We start from the raw sequence: 16,174 nt of genomic DNA, 5'->3' as shown, positions 1-16,174 counted from the left end.
GTATTATTTCATTGTTTATCCCTGTATTAAGTTCATTTTACTACATTCTAATCCATCCCCTTCATAATAAAGGTTCAAAGCTTGATGAGGCATGACCCACCCTTACTATTACACTCATTGTTTTTTGTGACTGCCACATCTTTGCTTTGCTTAACCCCTGCCACGCTTTTTTCTTCTTTTCTTTGCTGTCTTCATTTCTTTTTAGTTGTCCTCCCCTTTTTTGTTAGTTTCCAGCAGCATCTGTTTTCCTGCATTGTGGTTCTCCATAAAAATCAAACTGCGACACTATTACCTTGTAAATCCTCTCATTTGTTTGCATTTCAGCTTGAAAGAAACTCGTGGTAGTATAACTGCTTTTAAATTCTAAAACATTAATGTTACAAATCTCACAATGACACATTAAAATTGGTACAAGAATCACGGGAGGAGTTACTGTTGAACAGCAGGCTTTGGTCCAGCCTATGTTTGTCATCTGGACTTCAGAGTAAGATCAGTTATTTTCCCCATTTCCTCACTGCTTATAGGTGCTTTGGTGTTTATTTTCTACATTTAAAGGCTAACAAGAGAACAGAGTTTGATTTTTATTTTTTGGCTCTTGCATCAATATAACTAAGTCTTTCAGAATCATTTAGACCTGAGTAGAAAAACACAAAGTATTTCTCAAGGCTAAATTAACCAGGGCGTAAAGCTCAGCAGAAGCTTTGTTCTGTACTTTTCACATCCCTGACAGGAAGGGAAGCCACCCACCAAGAAGATTTGTCAGCTTGTCTTAGCTAAAGCTAAGTAACTATGTTTTTGCGCAGCTTGCTTTTGAAACGTGTGACTTTAATATGCATGGATATTTACCCACCGCTGGCTTTTGAAGTTTTTGCAATTGCAGTCTGCCTTTAGGTAGCGTTTTTTGTATTATTAATTACGCAAATTTGTCTTGCAATCCAACTATGACTATGCAAAGAGACTCTAATTCTGTGTCATAACCCAGCACCTTTTAAGCCTTTGTCATAACTGCCCCAATGTGTGGATACGGGCTGTCTGCGGGTAAAAAATGACCAAACCTGTACGGGGCAGACCGGTGGCCCGTACAAAATAGCAAGATTGTAGACTGCTTTGTGGGCCTGCAGAGGTGTTGTATGGATTTCTTCATTTGTGCGTGCTGCACAAGGAACCTGTTTAGGCTGTTCACGTAACAAGTGTGTACTCCTTGCATGCAGCTTTAGAAATGAGGAAATTAGACAATCAGAACTTAGTTTTTCTTACTGGCACTTACATATCACGTGCACAACCATACATGCAGCATTTGGGCATGGTCAGTAAGGAGCCAGTACGCCAACTTAGTCTGCTAAAGACTAGAGAAAGGGCACTGTACAGCAGCATCACCCGTATGTGTGCAACTTACATTATCCTTACAAACACTTCACAAAAACGTACCATACGCACAGCAACGAAGGTTCAATTTTCATGACATCCCTTGAGGTGGCCGCACGAGCCTCTGAAAGTGCAAGACACCAGCGCCCTCCATTAAGATGTGCTTTGAACTGTCTGCTCATCTCTACAACTTTCCAGGGACCTGGACAACCCAAGAACCCACAGCAACCATACGGCTCAAACCCTCTTAAGGGTGCGGCTAAGGCTTTACAAAAATGATAATTGTGTACAGTAGAACAGTATCAAAACAATGGACAATTTTTTTCTTCTTTTTGTTTTGCTATTTTACAGATTCATTTGCCCTCTTTTTTTAGTCCAAGTTCAAGACACAGAACTTTATATTACCAAAGTCTTGAATTTTTCAAACAACCCGATTTAAAATACATGTTTTGCATCAGATTGAGCTTCATTGTCATCGGTGTTTCCAGTCAAAAGGGTCAAGCAAACACTAGTTCCCTACTTTGTTTCTATTACATTCATAATAATAATAATAATAATAATAATAATAATAAATTGCATTAATTTCTCCCCTGTGTCCTTAAGGGGGAAAAACAACTCTGTCATCATTAGCAACCAAAAACAGCTCAACAGGAACTTGAAAAATCAAAAAGCTATTGCAACTTTGCTTGTAGGGGAAAAAACAAAAAACAAAACTCTTGACAGAAAGAGTATCAGGGGGGTAGGGTATACAGAGATGTTGAGGTGTAAAATCCTTCCAAGCCCCTAAAATGCATACAAACTATTCTAACTGTGCTATAACTATTGTCTCCTGTGAGCCACTTGGCTTTTCTTCAAGTTTTCATGTACGGTGCCATTCCTGTCTCGCTTGAGGGCCTGCAGAGTTGCACTGACCACTTTTGAAGCACAGCACAGGTCAACAGAATGAGCCTGCAGCATGCCATTTGCAGACTTTAAGGAACCTAAAACTTTTAAAAGAAACATTCCTATTTCAAAGAAATGATGCCTCCGTAACATCATCAGTAACCCTGATGCCTCTGTGCAGATGTCCTCTGTAACCTCTGACAGGATACTCATAATAGCAACCTGAGGCTTTACAAGACACTTTTACAGGGCAGTTTTCTAATTAATAAATCTTTGTTTTGTAAAAAACAAATTCCTGCCATTTTTTCCCCCAAATTTACGACACAGGACATAAAAGCATGCATCAAGCTTTGCTGAATATTCCAGCTGTGGTCTTCCTCGACACCAGGCTGTGCAGAATGAGCGTGCGTTCTTACCAAAGTTACGCTTGGGGAAAACCAGAGTTGTGGGCTGTGACAGTGCTAAAGTGTTCAAACCTAAATCTTCATTATCCGCACCAGCCACCGCAGGGCTGCGAGCAACTGGGAAAGCAGGAGCTGTGCTTCTGCAACTATACAAACTAGATGTACGGAGCTGAGCACGAAGATTCAAGTTTGCAGTACAGCCCCACGGGTCGGTCTCTGCTGCCGCCACTGACGCCACGGCACTGGCAGCTTCGCTGCTACTGCTAGCTTTAGCAACCAGAAACCTGCGTATAGTAAATTTGTTTCTCGGTTTACTCCAAACCAGAACAAAGACAGCGATAGATACAGGACAAGAATGAGTTGACATAATGAGCGATCAAATAATTTCAGCGATAAACAGCAGAAGAAAACTCAGAACATCAGCTGGGGTCTGCGGGGACTGTGAGAAACCGAGTGAGACGAGGAGCGGGAGTGAAGCGAGAGGCCACGCCTTCCCTTGCATCTACCAATCAGCACCAGCAGCTACTTTGAATGATAGCCAGAGAGAGCAGAGAGTGCTCTCTTTTTCTTTAAATATTTTTGAAAGTTTGACCGTTTTCATGGCGTCACATTTAGGTGGGGCAGTCCTGGCATTTGGGGGGCTTTGCCCCCTCTTGCCCATGCCTAGATCTTGGCCCGTATAGCTGTAAGAATACAACATTACAGCGTTACATTTACTTCAGATAACACAGAAATCATGATGGGTTTCATTTAAAACTAGAAAATGCCTAATAACGGAGAAAACAATTGTATGTCCTTCCATGGAACATCACAAGGTTTCAAATGAGAACTGAAGCCCTCCAGGCAGAATGTTTCCTTTTTTAAACACAAACACATGGTTGTCATAAGCAACAAGAAGTGTCTATAAATTTAAAAACTAATGTCTGCAGTTATAAGCTGAAAAATGCAATCCACTACTTCTCAGTTATGGTCTGGGCTTGTTTAAGAAACAGCTTTCAGGCATTTCAACTTTACCAAAAAGGTCTGTGTGGATGAGGTAGTGACACAGAAGCTCTAAAAACTCATTTTTCCCCTGTTTTTTTTTATTATAAAGTTGTAACAGCTTCCTCATGATTATTTTTTTTATTCTTACTTATCTGTCTTAATCTTGACATCGATCTCTCCTTCACCATTTTGTATATAATTAATGCAAATATTTAGTCTGCTAATTCATTTATTTGGCGGATTTTAGGTGAAATCTCCAAATCTTAAATTTTTCTATGTCCTTTTTATCTTATTTTTCTGGAAAAACTGTGAAAAGAACAAGAAGACCACAATGGAAGAGGAAAAAAATATATTTATCAGTGCTGCAGTATGGAAGAAACTTTTTTGTCTGTTTTTACAAGACAAACACAGTTACTAGTAACCATAAGTACATCCCATAAAGGAATTTGTGTCATATGAGAACTATGCTGAACGTATTACATAATTAAAACTTAAAATAGAAGCTTCACATGCATTTTTTGTGCTCTTCTGAAAAAGCCTTGTTTCTACAAGCCAGACAATATTTTTTTCAGTCAAGAGGTTTTTTTCTTTTTTTTCTTCCTACAAGCAAAAAGCAAACTCCTTATATAGACAGGCTCACTGGCTTGGTCCAAACATTTTACATCACTGAATCACAGCTCTGTTTCTCCTCTAGGGGACCTATTTTATTAGCCAGCTATTCCTGGACTCTTGTCAGATTGCACCACAGCAACACTTTGGTCACTTTTCATTAACACCCACGTTCAAGAACTTACAGACGACACTATATCTGCTTCTCCTGTTCCTGAGTAAAGAAAGCAGAGCTGAAAGGTTGCAGTAATTGGTAATTACATGAGACTTTGCGTTTTCAGCAGGTAATGTCACGGCCACTTTTTGCTATGATTGTCTTACCAGCAATCCAACATAAGATCAGTCGATCTTGCAATTTCCTGCAATTTGTTTGGCAGTAGACCTGAGCGGGACAAAAGGGTGCATTGTTGTAGCATTCCTTCATAAGTGAGCTCCACTGTGCAAAACCAGATGGCTGCCACACCCATTGTAGCTGAGGTTCAATGCTGTATAAATCAAGATTAAAGTTTTCATTGAGTAACTGGGGCATATGTGGGGGTCAGTTCTGTGTAAGTTAAACATGCGGTGTCCTTGGAGAGTTTAGTGCTGTAGGTATTATAGAGGAAAAACAAAACCTTTCTAACGGCAAGGGCATGGGATTCTAAAATATACCTGATGACACATTTATGCAGTGCCCACTGCTCATTTGTTCCAAGAGAGCCCTTGCAGTCTGATTCATGGCATGCAGGACCTTTTTTAGAGGGCTCCTTGTGTCGTTTCATGGTTGAAAGGCATACATACCATTTATATATTCTAAGATATTCATATACTCCCTACAAGATTAAAAAATGTGTGTGCATAAAAGATTGCTTCTACACACAGGTTTTTGATGTAGCAATCAAAGGCAGCAAATGGAATATACAGTCAAATCATTTCATACAAACTATTCCAAAGAAGGATTTCCATCAGGGGAAATGCTGCTTCTCCGAGGTCATTAATCAAAGCTGGCTAAAAAAGTGACTGGGAACTGTAGTGCCTCAATAACAGCTGGGGTAGAGTTTCACTGTGTGGCGATGCACGTCCTGCCTGCCCAGCACCCTCTGTGAGGGTACAGAGACTCTGTGTGTGTGAACGGCTGTTTGCTATTTGGCTAAAACTGCTTTTTTTCACACACCTTTTTTAGAGACGGTGAGGCTTGTATCATCAATTTTCATGTAACAATGCCCTGTGGCCACTACCAGAACACAGCGGGTTGAGTCAGTCAAGTGGACAGGATGTTTGCTTTTTCGAGATTATCAAGCAATAGTTTGCAAAAGCACTGGGTCATTTTGAAATAACAGAAATGGTGGATGCTGTTCTGAATTTCCCTGAACAACAAGTCCTTTTTTTCTGATGTGTTACAGAAAAATAATGGTGAATCTAGCAAAATTCACTAAGCCTAACATGCCCAGAAACAGTACGGCTGTCTTTCCACTTTAACTCCTAGTGATTTAATTTTGAGGAAAGGAAATGAAGACTTGTTTTTGTCTTTCCTGAATTAACAGGTCATCCCCCACTTTGCCACAAGCTTGCTCTTCTCATGAGCTAATGCTTTCATATCTTGCATGCATTTAAGTCTTACACTTTGTGATCTTCACAACACCAAAGCAGTTTTCATTTTGCTTTTTTTATCCTTTTTGGGGGCTCTGGGAAGGGTGGAGTGGTGTTTCTGTTATTAAGCAACATTCTTCCAACTTGCCTGCAACATAGCAGAGTGTTGCAACCTTTTTTGTGCAATGTATGAAAGTATTCTTGTATTAAATGAGTATAACAGTGAGTTTATTTCAAACCTTCTCTTGTTTAGTTTGGCCCAACTTTTTGGCTCAGAGTCTGACGTCATTTTAGTGCTACTTGTTAGAGTAAACTAAAGCAGCCACAAGAATCCTGTGTGCAATGCAAGACGTAGAGGCACAGACAGAGGGCCCATTATTGCAGAAAAGTGGGCAGGGTCAAATGACGTTGTTACCACTACACACACACATACAAAAGAGGAGGAGGAGGAGGAGGAGGATGGAAAACACGAGTATAGAGGGAAACAGGAACAGAAAGTGAAGAGTTGTCAAGATGTCTTGGTGAGTGAGAAGAGAACAGAGCAGAAGCCAGATGCCAAAACACGATAATAAGACGCCTGAGCAGCTGACTGGATTAGACAAACGGGAGACCTGACCTACTAATACAGAAACGCCTAAGGGGTAAGATGCTGTTTTCAGACATCTTCAGGGCCAACATAAACTTTGATTTAGTCAGTTCTGCCTTGTATAAACTGATGAGGATGGCACCATAGTTTTGTTCTCAGACTTCGCTTGAAAATATGTTTTCTTCGCTCCTTGTGAAAATGAGCGGATGAGTTTCTTCCAGACTTTGGCTGCTAGAGTGTCTGAGACAACTTGAACTTTCTTTCAATCACTCCTCAGCTGTCAGTTTAGCTACTCAATGAGCGCAGCATCTACAAAATGCTTGATTGAATTACTGGTATTTTTTAGTTCCATTTAAGGATTCACCTCTTCTTCTTACTGTGAAAATGCCTTCCCCTCTTCTTATTTTATTCATGCAGAATCAAGTTGACACAAGTCTTAACTGTTCTGGGCTTGTGCACATGCTCCCGCTCACTCTGGAGAACTGTACGTCAAAATAACCATGACTACCAAAGCAGAGGGGCCATGCTTTTTGATCCAAGATAGATCATACTTCCTGCCAAAAAAAAAGAAAAAAACAGAAAAGTTCTTCACTTTTGCTTGATTGAATATATTGTTAACAATACATTCATTAATGCTGACTGTTGAGAGATCTGTTCTCAATTGGTGCTGGGGGCGAGTCATTAAAGATTCCTGCCTTGCCTTCTGTCATATCTTTGTCTTTTAGGTCACACATGCTCCTTAAAAAGCAGCAGGGGCCAACTGAGTGCAACCAAAACATTCTTCTCAGCCCTTTCCTGGCTTTGTGTGCTTTAGAAATGAACTTTTCCTGTAAGTAAATGGCTCAAGGACAGCTTAGTGTCATGAGAAAGTGAAAAGGCCAGGAAAATACACAGAATGGCATCTCAACAAAATAACTGTGAACTATAGATAGATTTATTTATGTTTTTAGTTGCTTTTTTATGTGCTACAAAAAGCAATCATGGAAAAAAAATATTGTCACAAAAATTATGTCTTTATATTTAAATATATATATAAATACATATGTAATGACATTCACTGCACAGTCAATAGCAGTCTTATTGTTTTTCTTTTCTTTTTTCTTTTAATGTGAACATGTGCGTACTTACGGTGATCCAAAACATTCAGTGACATTAATTCCACTTAATGGCTTCCTCTGAATCAATAGTACTCAGTGTTTGGTGTGTCACGTTCACACATTGGTAATGTTTTTTAAATAAGTGAGAAAGGTCACTGTATAAAAATGTGCTGTAGCAATCTGTTGCAGAGTTTATCCACATGTGTATGTTTTTTAGAAGGTCTATAAAAATGGATAACGCTAAAAAAAAACACACACACACATTTGTTCATTTCATGTTTGAAATGTCAGGGTTGTATTGAGCTAAATTGATTAAAGAGCTTCTGCATTGTTATTGGAACAATCCTGAAAACAAGCAAAACAATAATGTTGTTCTCCTCTGACAGAAACTTCCTGCCACCCATCAGAGCTGCTAATGTCAGTGTGGACAAAGATATTGAGAGGAAATGAATTTGCTTGTGCTGACAAGATGTCTTGACCTTTTAATAATCTGGGGTAGTTTGTGTTAAATCATCCAGTCGTAATCTATCAGATTAAACGCTGCTGTTTTTTTCTGGACCTCTAAAACTCTTCATCTCTGCTTCTTTCACTAGTTGAAAAAATGTTATTCTTTAAGTTTTAGGAAAAAAATGTTTTTCAGATTAAAACCCAAACTTGTATTAAGGCCGTGTCTCACAGCCGCTACGTACATTTTGTGCATTTTCCACGTATGAAAATCTTTTGTGATACATGCATTATATCTATGTAATTCGTAAGTGCTGTGTTTGTCATTCGTCGACGTGCGCAAGCGTCCCTTAAAGGTTTCGGCCAACGGGTCTTTGCATAAATTTGGTTTTGAGCTGTTCAAAATTTTGGAACGGTTGAAAATTACGCAGTTTATGCATGTATCACGTAGTTTATACTCAATTATTATGTAAATCTTATGTAGTTGTGTATACATTTTTAAGATGCATACGCAAATTTGTGACTTTCCACAACTGTTCCATGAATGTCTAACGGACTTTTCACGCATCTACTGCAGATGTTTAACTTTTATATTGGATATACTGCACACATATCACGTTAAAACTACGACATTAATGCACAAATTACTAAGTAAATACATGTAAATGGTTCATACAAAATTCGCAAATTGTGTTCCTTTTACGTTGATTTAAATGTTTTTGTGTGGTTTAGGCGTGGTTTTAATGTGGTTCATTTGTGATAAATCTGTGAAAATTTCATATAAAAACCACAACTTTTTACAAGTATATTCACGTATGACCACTTTTAATTCTGGCAATATGCGCAAAATGTAACACAGTCTCAAAGGCTCCCATCTAATAAAACTTAGACTTTTATCTTTGTTAGCATGATCAAGTTGGGCGGGGCTTCACATCTTAGCATAATAAAAAAGAAATGAAGCTGTTTATGAGAAAACTACCAATCTGGGTGGAAAACAGAAACAAAATGTGGAAGAGAAACTATTTAAGAAGCTGGCAGAACAAACTTGTATATCACATTGTAGTAATAATATGACACAACCCAAACTCGAGAATTTAAATCATCTACTTCTGGGAAATGCCTCATTGCAAAGTCAAAAATAAACTGAAGTCATCTCCCGCATTTGACTAAATAAAGCCTTCAGTTTAGATTGAAAAAAACCCTTATTCAAATCCAACGGTTTACGGTTTAAACCACATATCTGTGAGCCAACACATTATTTTTTTCCTTTAATTAATGTATTTAAAAGTTGAACTTATATTTTTCCTCTACTCAAGAAGTCACACAGGGGTCATGACCGTGCCAGAGACCCACCACACTGGCAATGAGGAAGTGTCAATGAAACTATATTTACACACTTCTACAAACTAATTTTAAATGAAAAGAAATAAGTCATGTCTGCCAATATTAAAATATAATCCCTAACTGAGAATTTTGTACTGCCAAAAATTTTTCTTAGCAGTTTGATGCACACAAAAAGAATGAAGCTCTGTCTGGTTTAAAAGTGTTTGTCTATGTTTGGTTTATGTCTGTTTTGTCAGCTAAGTAGCTCCAGAATAGAATTTAGCCATGTGTCACAAACCTGTAAGCATGTTTCTGTGTTTTTTGTTTTGTTTTTTCCTGTTATCAATAATTACAAATCGGTCATGCTTTTTACACGTTTCTGTATTCTCACATTAAAAAACCTGAACCTTCAGATACATATTGAGTTAGTTTGTGGGGTCGATTTTGTGACTTCCTGTGAAGCAAATGTTTTGGAGGGAAGTTTGCGGTTTGTCTGTGGGTTAACTTCTGTCATACGTTAGACAGTAGAGACAGGGAGCGGCTCGCTGAATTTCTTTGCTTTGCACTTGCAGGTGCATCCTTTTGCTCATGCATATGCAAGATGTAAATCATTTTCTTTCACTTGTAACTAGAATATAAACAGTAACTTTGCATGAAAGCAGCAGTCCAAGGAAGACGGTTTGGTAGAGAGTTGCTCGAAATTATTTTACTGAGCGTCTGAGTAAAAGCTCAAGGTTGCTTTGCAAAAAATGAGCAGTTACTTGTAAACTATGTCATATTTCAGAGGTGTAGTTTTTAAGAAAGAACCTTTACAGAATTTATCAGAGGTTGGCCGAAAATATTAGACATGTTTATGAAAATTCAGAGTAGTTTCCATCTATTTTCTGCAGAAAGAAGCGTACGTGGTTCATTCAGATTGATTTCCTTTTGCAGGTTTCACACTAGATTATGTCTCTCCATTGTCTCTTATTTCTGACAGTCTGTCACACTCTCCATCTCAGAGGGGCTCTCAGGAAGATTAGTTACTCTGTATCTGCATTACTTTTGTTCAAACACAATCTCCCTCCAATTTTTCCCCCTCTTTTTGCCTCCGTATTCCACAGCGGGACACTTGGAAGGATCAGTACTGAATTCTTAATGACTTCTCTGCAATATTAATGAAAGGAAGGCTTAAGAAAAGGTGACATTAACAAGAGGAAGGAAAGCAAGGGGAGAAATGTTAAAGACATGAAGATGGATTGGTGGGCAGAGAAAAGGAAAGGGGGAGGAAGAGCAGCTGTCAGGAAATGGATATCTGTCTGTTTAAATTTTCTGCCTTTCACCATATTTCTTTATTATCGTTTCAGAAACATGCAAAGGGAATCAACACGGGAAAAAAAGGCAGGAGGACGAACGTATACTCTCAAAAATATTCAGGGAATGACCTCAAAATCCTCGTCTCAACAGAGAAAAACATAAACAATAGAAGTGCTGGTCCTTTGAAAGTGACATTCAAGGAGTTTTGTTGCAGTGCTTCCATTTGACAGAAACAACACAAGTCTGATTACTTTTCATCAGACAGACCAGCATCTCAAGGGAACTTCCTCTGTTGGAATCATTATTTATACATGAAGTATGTTAACGCTCAGTTTCAAGTCATCCAAAATATTGTACCTGACAGCTGATGGACTGACAGATTAGAGGGAAAAACTCATATCACACTTTTTATTTTAATTTTATTCATTAAAACTGAAAGTAAATCTTGATTTATCACTTTGAAGTTAAAAAATACTTACACAAACTAATTTACAGAAACTTCCAAACAGTGAATCAACCAGAAAACCATGGAATGGAAGATTGAGAGCATCCAGGATTTTTTCAATCAACTTTGGAGCTTTGTGACAGACAAACACAACCAGGGGGTTTACAACACAATCTGCCTGGCTGTCGTCCTAACACTCCCCCTGCTCGTCCTCCTCACCGCAGTGTTGGTGTGCTGCCACTGCTGCTGCTGTCCCCATGCCAACAGCTGCTGTTCCTGCTGCTGTGGAGACACTGCAACAACCTCAAGGTTGGAAACAAAGAAGAAAAAGAATTCAAGCAACAATGAAGACTTGTGGATATCTGTAAAGACGGTACCCATGACACCTGAAAGAGTTGCACTGACTGTGGTGTAAGAGCCTCAACTCTTGTGATGCAGTGAATCCCAGGCCAGTTCATGCAGGTAGAATGTTAAAAAGATTTTTTAAAAAGTTGCTCTTAATACATTTTTATCATAAGAAAACCTTTACAAATATGAGAAATTATATTAAAAGTGTGTATATATTCAGGAAATTCTTATTCTTATGAGTTTTGTTTTTATGAGTGTTATATTTTTACAATGTTTTTTTTCCCTCGTGTGGGATAGACAGGAAGATGTCTGTAGATAGAAGCACCCACCTGCGTGAGTAAGTTTGTGTTTGTCTGTGTGTGGGAGAGTGAATGTTAGAGAGGTGCAGAGCTCTTTGTTCCTAGAGCTCCCATGTGAAATTCACTGTGCCTGTATTTGAGAGTAAGGGAGCCAATTTGAGTTCTGCCCGGTGTTCAAATGGTTGCATTTCTGCCTAGCTTTCAGATTCAGGCTGCAGTGGATCCACAGATTGTCTCTCCTCTTCTTAAGTAAGAGGCACTGACATTTGAAAGCTGTATTACTGCCTGCAGAATAGAAAAAAAACCTGTAGCTCTCTTTGTGTAGATATTTTTATCATACCTGCATCACCGCTCGCTAGAGGGTTCACCTGCTTCAGCCTTTTGTACAGCTTCACCGTCTACTTTGGGTTTCAAGAACTTTAAAGACCCACTCCAATGAAAATTATTTTTTACACGTTCTTGTGGGTTTTTTTTTCCTATGATGGCAGACATATATAAACAAAAATGGAGCTTAAAATTGCATTTCTGAGTATTTCTTTTTTTAAATTGTTGTGATTCAGGAGCAGATGAAAAAATGCAGTTGGAAAACACTTGAAGGTGTGACGTAAAAGCAACAACGGCAAGCCACAAGCTCCCTGGTCTGCACAATTCCAGTCTGTCTGTGTGAGCAGCGTGAGCACACCATCAAACACGCACCTACATGTTGTTGCGCAAATCCATGTCATAAACAAACTCTTCTGTTGTGAAATTATAATTTCTTACGAATTACTCTTCATTTCTCACAGTTTGGACCTCTGGTGCACACTTGGTCTTAGTTTTCAGCAAAGATGCACTTACAAAAGTTAACTCGCGGCATCTTAGCCACGCCCCCCCCTTCATTGACAGCCAAAACGATGGATTTGTTTTTCCGGTTTAGATAATTTTGATGTCAGTCTTTGTGACAGCTGTTTTTAATTGAACCTGTTTGTTTTTGTTTCTTTCATTTTCACGGTATAGTTTAGGGGAATTAACTGTGGTTGAAATGAATGTGAAATTAAATGAAGGACCTACAGTATGTGAAATATATTGTTAAATGAAATATTTCTGAGAATAATTGTTTCCTTTGAGTAAAATGGTGGGAGTGGTAAGACGAGGTTTATAAGGAGGTACCTCACTATCACAATGGCAGAGGGAGAGAGAGAGTGAGTGGAGAGAGAAACAGGCATCCACTTGCAGACGACTAGATGCATCTTCATTTTTTTTCGTTCGAGCTGGTATCTGGCCACCCCGCAGAAGCTATGTCCTTGAAAACAACAACACACAATTTTTTAGATTTAGCCTAAAAATGGCATACCGATAATCATCATTAAAAGACCACTGAGAACGCTTTTACAGTAAATCAAAAGGTGATCGGAGTGGGACTTTAATACCTTAACTTATCAATGGAAAAAGGAAAACCAAATTTTTTGCAGTTCATTAAATATTGTTTATTTGTGTACATTGGGCTGTCTTGTTTTAATTTTATTTAAAGTTATTTCTAAAATACTACCTTCATCACTTCAAGTCAACATTTTAAAGCCTTAAAAAGTTTCTTTCAGTTCCATATATTCTTCTTTTTAGAAGCTTAAGAAATCAAACTAAAGAAAAAAATGAGTAAAAAGTTTGTACTTCTGGTGACTCCTGTGCAACAGATGTATTTATTTTTGGAAGATTACAATCTAATTAACTTCCTGCTTTCATGTGAATTCTTAAACTGCAAAGCCACAAGTTTTCTAACCACCATTAAAATTAGTTTGAGGATGCATGACTTACTTCACACTTGAGTTTGCATGCTGAATATTTTTAACTGCAGTTTTGAAGTCATCTCATATAAAAGGATTACCGTCTGACAAGTCATTTTACCTTAAGACATTTTTGATACTTTTTTGTTTAATTTTCATACTGTAAAAAAATATATATAAAAGCACAAACCTTTACACAATTTATTAAGGACTTTCCAAATTTTGAGCCTGATGGTACATGGTGTTCTCTCTGTTTTTGTTTTATCATAAAATAAAGGGTAACATTAAAGTTTTTAGCAAAAAAAAAATTTAGATCCTGGACCAATCATGCATTAAGTCAGTTCTCATTTCCCAATGCTCGCTATTTTACATATTATTAGCTTAATTAACTTTTCAAATAACTTTTCTTAATTGCTGCAGTGTCTTCAGATTTAAACTTTGTTCTTTTTTGTTATTTACTAACTCATGCTGATGTTTATGGATGTAATGCATTTGTATTAAATGTACCTCGGAAAACGCAGTGAGTCATTCTTTTTGCCATTATTAATACATATTTCAATATTTTGGATCACATTTCAGAATAACAAGATGCTGGACATTCCCATTTCAGCAATGTAAAATACATACAGATGTGAAGATTATCTCACTTCCCTCGTATCTGCACAGAAAATATCTTCATTTTTTAACAAAAAATGCAAGACGATGCTTTAAGACACCCTGATACTGAAAAGTTGACCACAGTTCAGCCATGTTTAATCACTTTACAGAGATTGCTGGTTTGTGTTTTAGATATTTTTTTAATGTGACTTTACTGTTTCCTCACAGTAGCAGCATATTTTACTGCATACCTGTAATGGTAACAGTCATGCTGTTTTCACTCATTGTGACTCATTGTAAAGAGAAGAAAGCTTTCTTTCCTCTCATCTCTGCTTTTTTTTCTTCAAACAATTTTCTTGGAAAAATAAATATGTTGGTACAAGATAAATCTGCTTCTCTTCAAGCAGGAAGTCCCATTTTCTGGATTTCCATCAGCCTGCTTCCTCCTAACCACAATTTTTGACAAATAACTGCCAAATGGGTGAGCATGTCCAAGGATGTCTGATCTGTTCAGAAATATTTTTGTACTTTTGGAGTCCTGCCAGTAATTTATTCTAAGTAATTATGAACCAAATGGGGGAAAAGTGTGGCTTTCTCTCTTCATTAAGCGCTTTTACTTGTACAGACATGAATACTAATAATGTTTTTCTTTTTTCCGTACCACGCATTTTTCTTCCTACGGCTTCATAAATTTACCACTTGACCATGACGAGCTGCAACTAATTATCATCTTTCCCATCCATCAAAAAGCAATGAAAATGACTTTCTTCAAACAAGCCTGTGCCATAAATATTTATAATACTTCTAATTTAGCTTCAACAAATGCACATTTTAAGTTTGTTATTATTTTTGGTGGAATTTCTGTGGATGCTGAATGACCAGAAAAAAAAGAAAAAAAAGAAAATTAGAGGAGCTGAACCAAAACACTGGCAGGTAACAACAGGTGAAAATGTACATTTAGAAAGTTACGTATATAGTGTGTGGTAAACTCTTTTGTCTTTGAAACCAAACCAGGCAAGCATGTTCTACTTCTCATTTTTGTAGCTCTGTCCATCCAACAGATTTCTCAAGAGTGTAATTTCTCTGAGTGGGTGCTTGGCTTTCAATTCTCTGTATCATTGATGCGTTAGTGAAAGAAAGGAAGCCTGGGTTGTTAATTGTTTTGTATTTCCTCCTTGTACCTCTTTAGACAGACTGTATGTGTCTCTACAAATTGGAACATGCATAAAAGATGCATTCCAGTGATAATGCCCGGCTTGAGTGAGATGCAGACCTAGATTGCACAGTCGGCTTGTCTCATAACTGTTTAACAGCAGTGTTATGGCAGAATGAGCATATCTATTTGTCTGCATCTTCAACTCAAAAAAAAAAAATGAATGCAAGAAAAAAATAAAAGCTAAAGAAACAAATAAACAAAAGAAAAATCCTTTTAAGACTCAAAACTAACAATTTAGTGTGTCATCATTTAAAAAATGGTTTAGGAGTCTATTGTGCAATAAAAAAAATACATTAAAACCTTGAGAAACAGCTTTAATCAAACTTTAAGAGCTCTTTTTAAGTTTCTCTTCAGGCTTCTTCCCTGAAAGGACTCACACAAAATGCATGAGCATGTCTTCAAAACCACACATCATGAAACGTATTTGCGTGAAGAATACAAAAAAACAAAAACACAAGACTCCTTCTGAATTGTGTAGATTAAATTTGTGACTCCAATTAACTTAATTTCGTCTGTAAACCTGAACCTCTCATTAGGAAAAACTTTTAAACGAGTAAATTTCGCAGCCACAAAAATCTGGCTGCATAATATTCTCAAAAGTAAAAATGGATATGAAGGACATATACTTTTTAATATATAGAACTTGTATAAAACGCTTTGGAGTTTCATATATTCCAAGCAGTTACTCCTATGAGAGTGCTTATTTACTATTTTTGACATGTTTTGTTTTTAACTTAAAAACTGCTAAAGTAATTGTTTTTGCTTTCATTACGATCTTGGCTGGGATTTCTTGGTTGTTATGCATCATGTCTTTTGACTTTATGCATTGATAAAGTATGTGAAACAAAGTATTGAGGATGACAGGAAGCATAAGCTAGGCAATAGTGTCTTGCTTTTTCCCATTCAAATAATTAAGAGTTTCAGGATTTTACTATTTTACGCACATCAGC

At 37.5% G+C, this 16,174-nt stretch overlaps 1 protein-coding gene across 2 annotated transcripts; it reads left to right on the top strand.

The window, feature by feature from the left end:
* The first annotated feature begins 6,258 nt into the window (after window positions 1–6,258).
* Window positions 6,259–14,889, top strand: kiaa0040 (KIAA0040 ortholog). Of its 2 annotated transcripts, none has more exons than XM_011486825.3 (3): window positions 6,259–6,454; window positions 10,610–11,466; window positions 12,212–12,731. In XM_011486825.3, exon 2 carries the CDS (start codon window positions 11,087–11,089, stop codon window positions 11,417–11,419), a length of 333 nt encoding a protein of 110 aa, XP_011485127.1. In that variant the 5' UTR covers window positions 6,259–6,454; window positions 10,610–11,086; the 3' UTR covers window positions 11,420–11,466; window positions 12,212–12,731. The 2 variants fall into 2 exon arrangements, with proteins under 2 accessions (XP_011485127.1, XP_011485129.1); XM_011486827.3 differs by adding an exon at window positions 7,125–7,228 and having other exon boundaries at window positions 6,260–6,454; window positions 10,610–14,889.
* Window positions 14,890–16,174: the final 1,285 nt, after the last annotated feature.

The sequence above is a fragment of the Oryzias latipes genome, chromosome 17 (genome assembly GCF_002234675.1).
Source record: "Oryzias latipes chromosome 17, ASM223467v1".
NCBI lineage: Eukaryota > Metazoa > Chordata > Actinopteri > Beloniformes > Adrianichthyidae > Oryzias > Oryzias latipes.
The sequence above is the reverse complement of the archived record's forward strand: the minus strand, read 5'-3'. Positions and strand labels throughout refer to the sequence as shown.

What these genes read in the sequence shown, in the direction of transcription:
- kiaa0040 (XM_011486827.3), top strand. Translation starts at nt 11,087, where the DNA reads ATGGAATGGAAGATTGAGAGCATCCAGGATTTTTTCAATCAACTTTGG.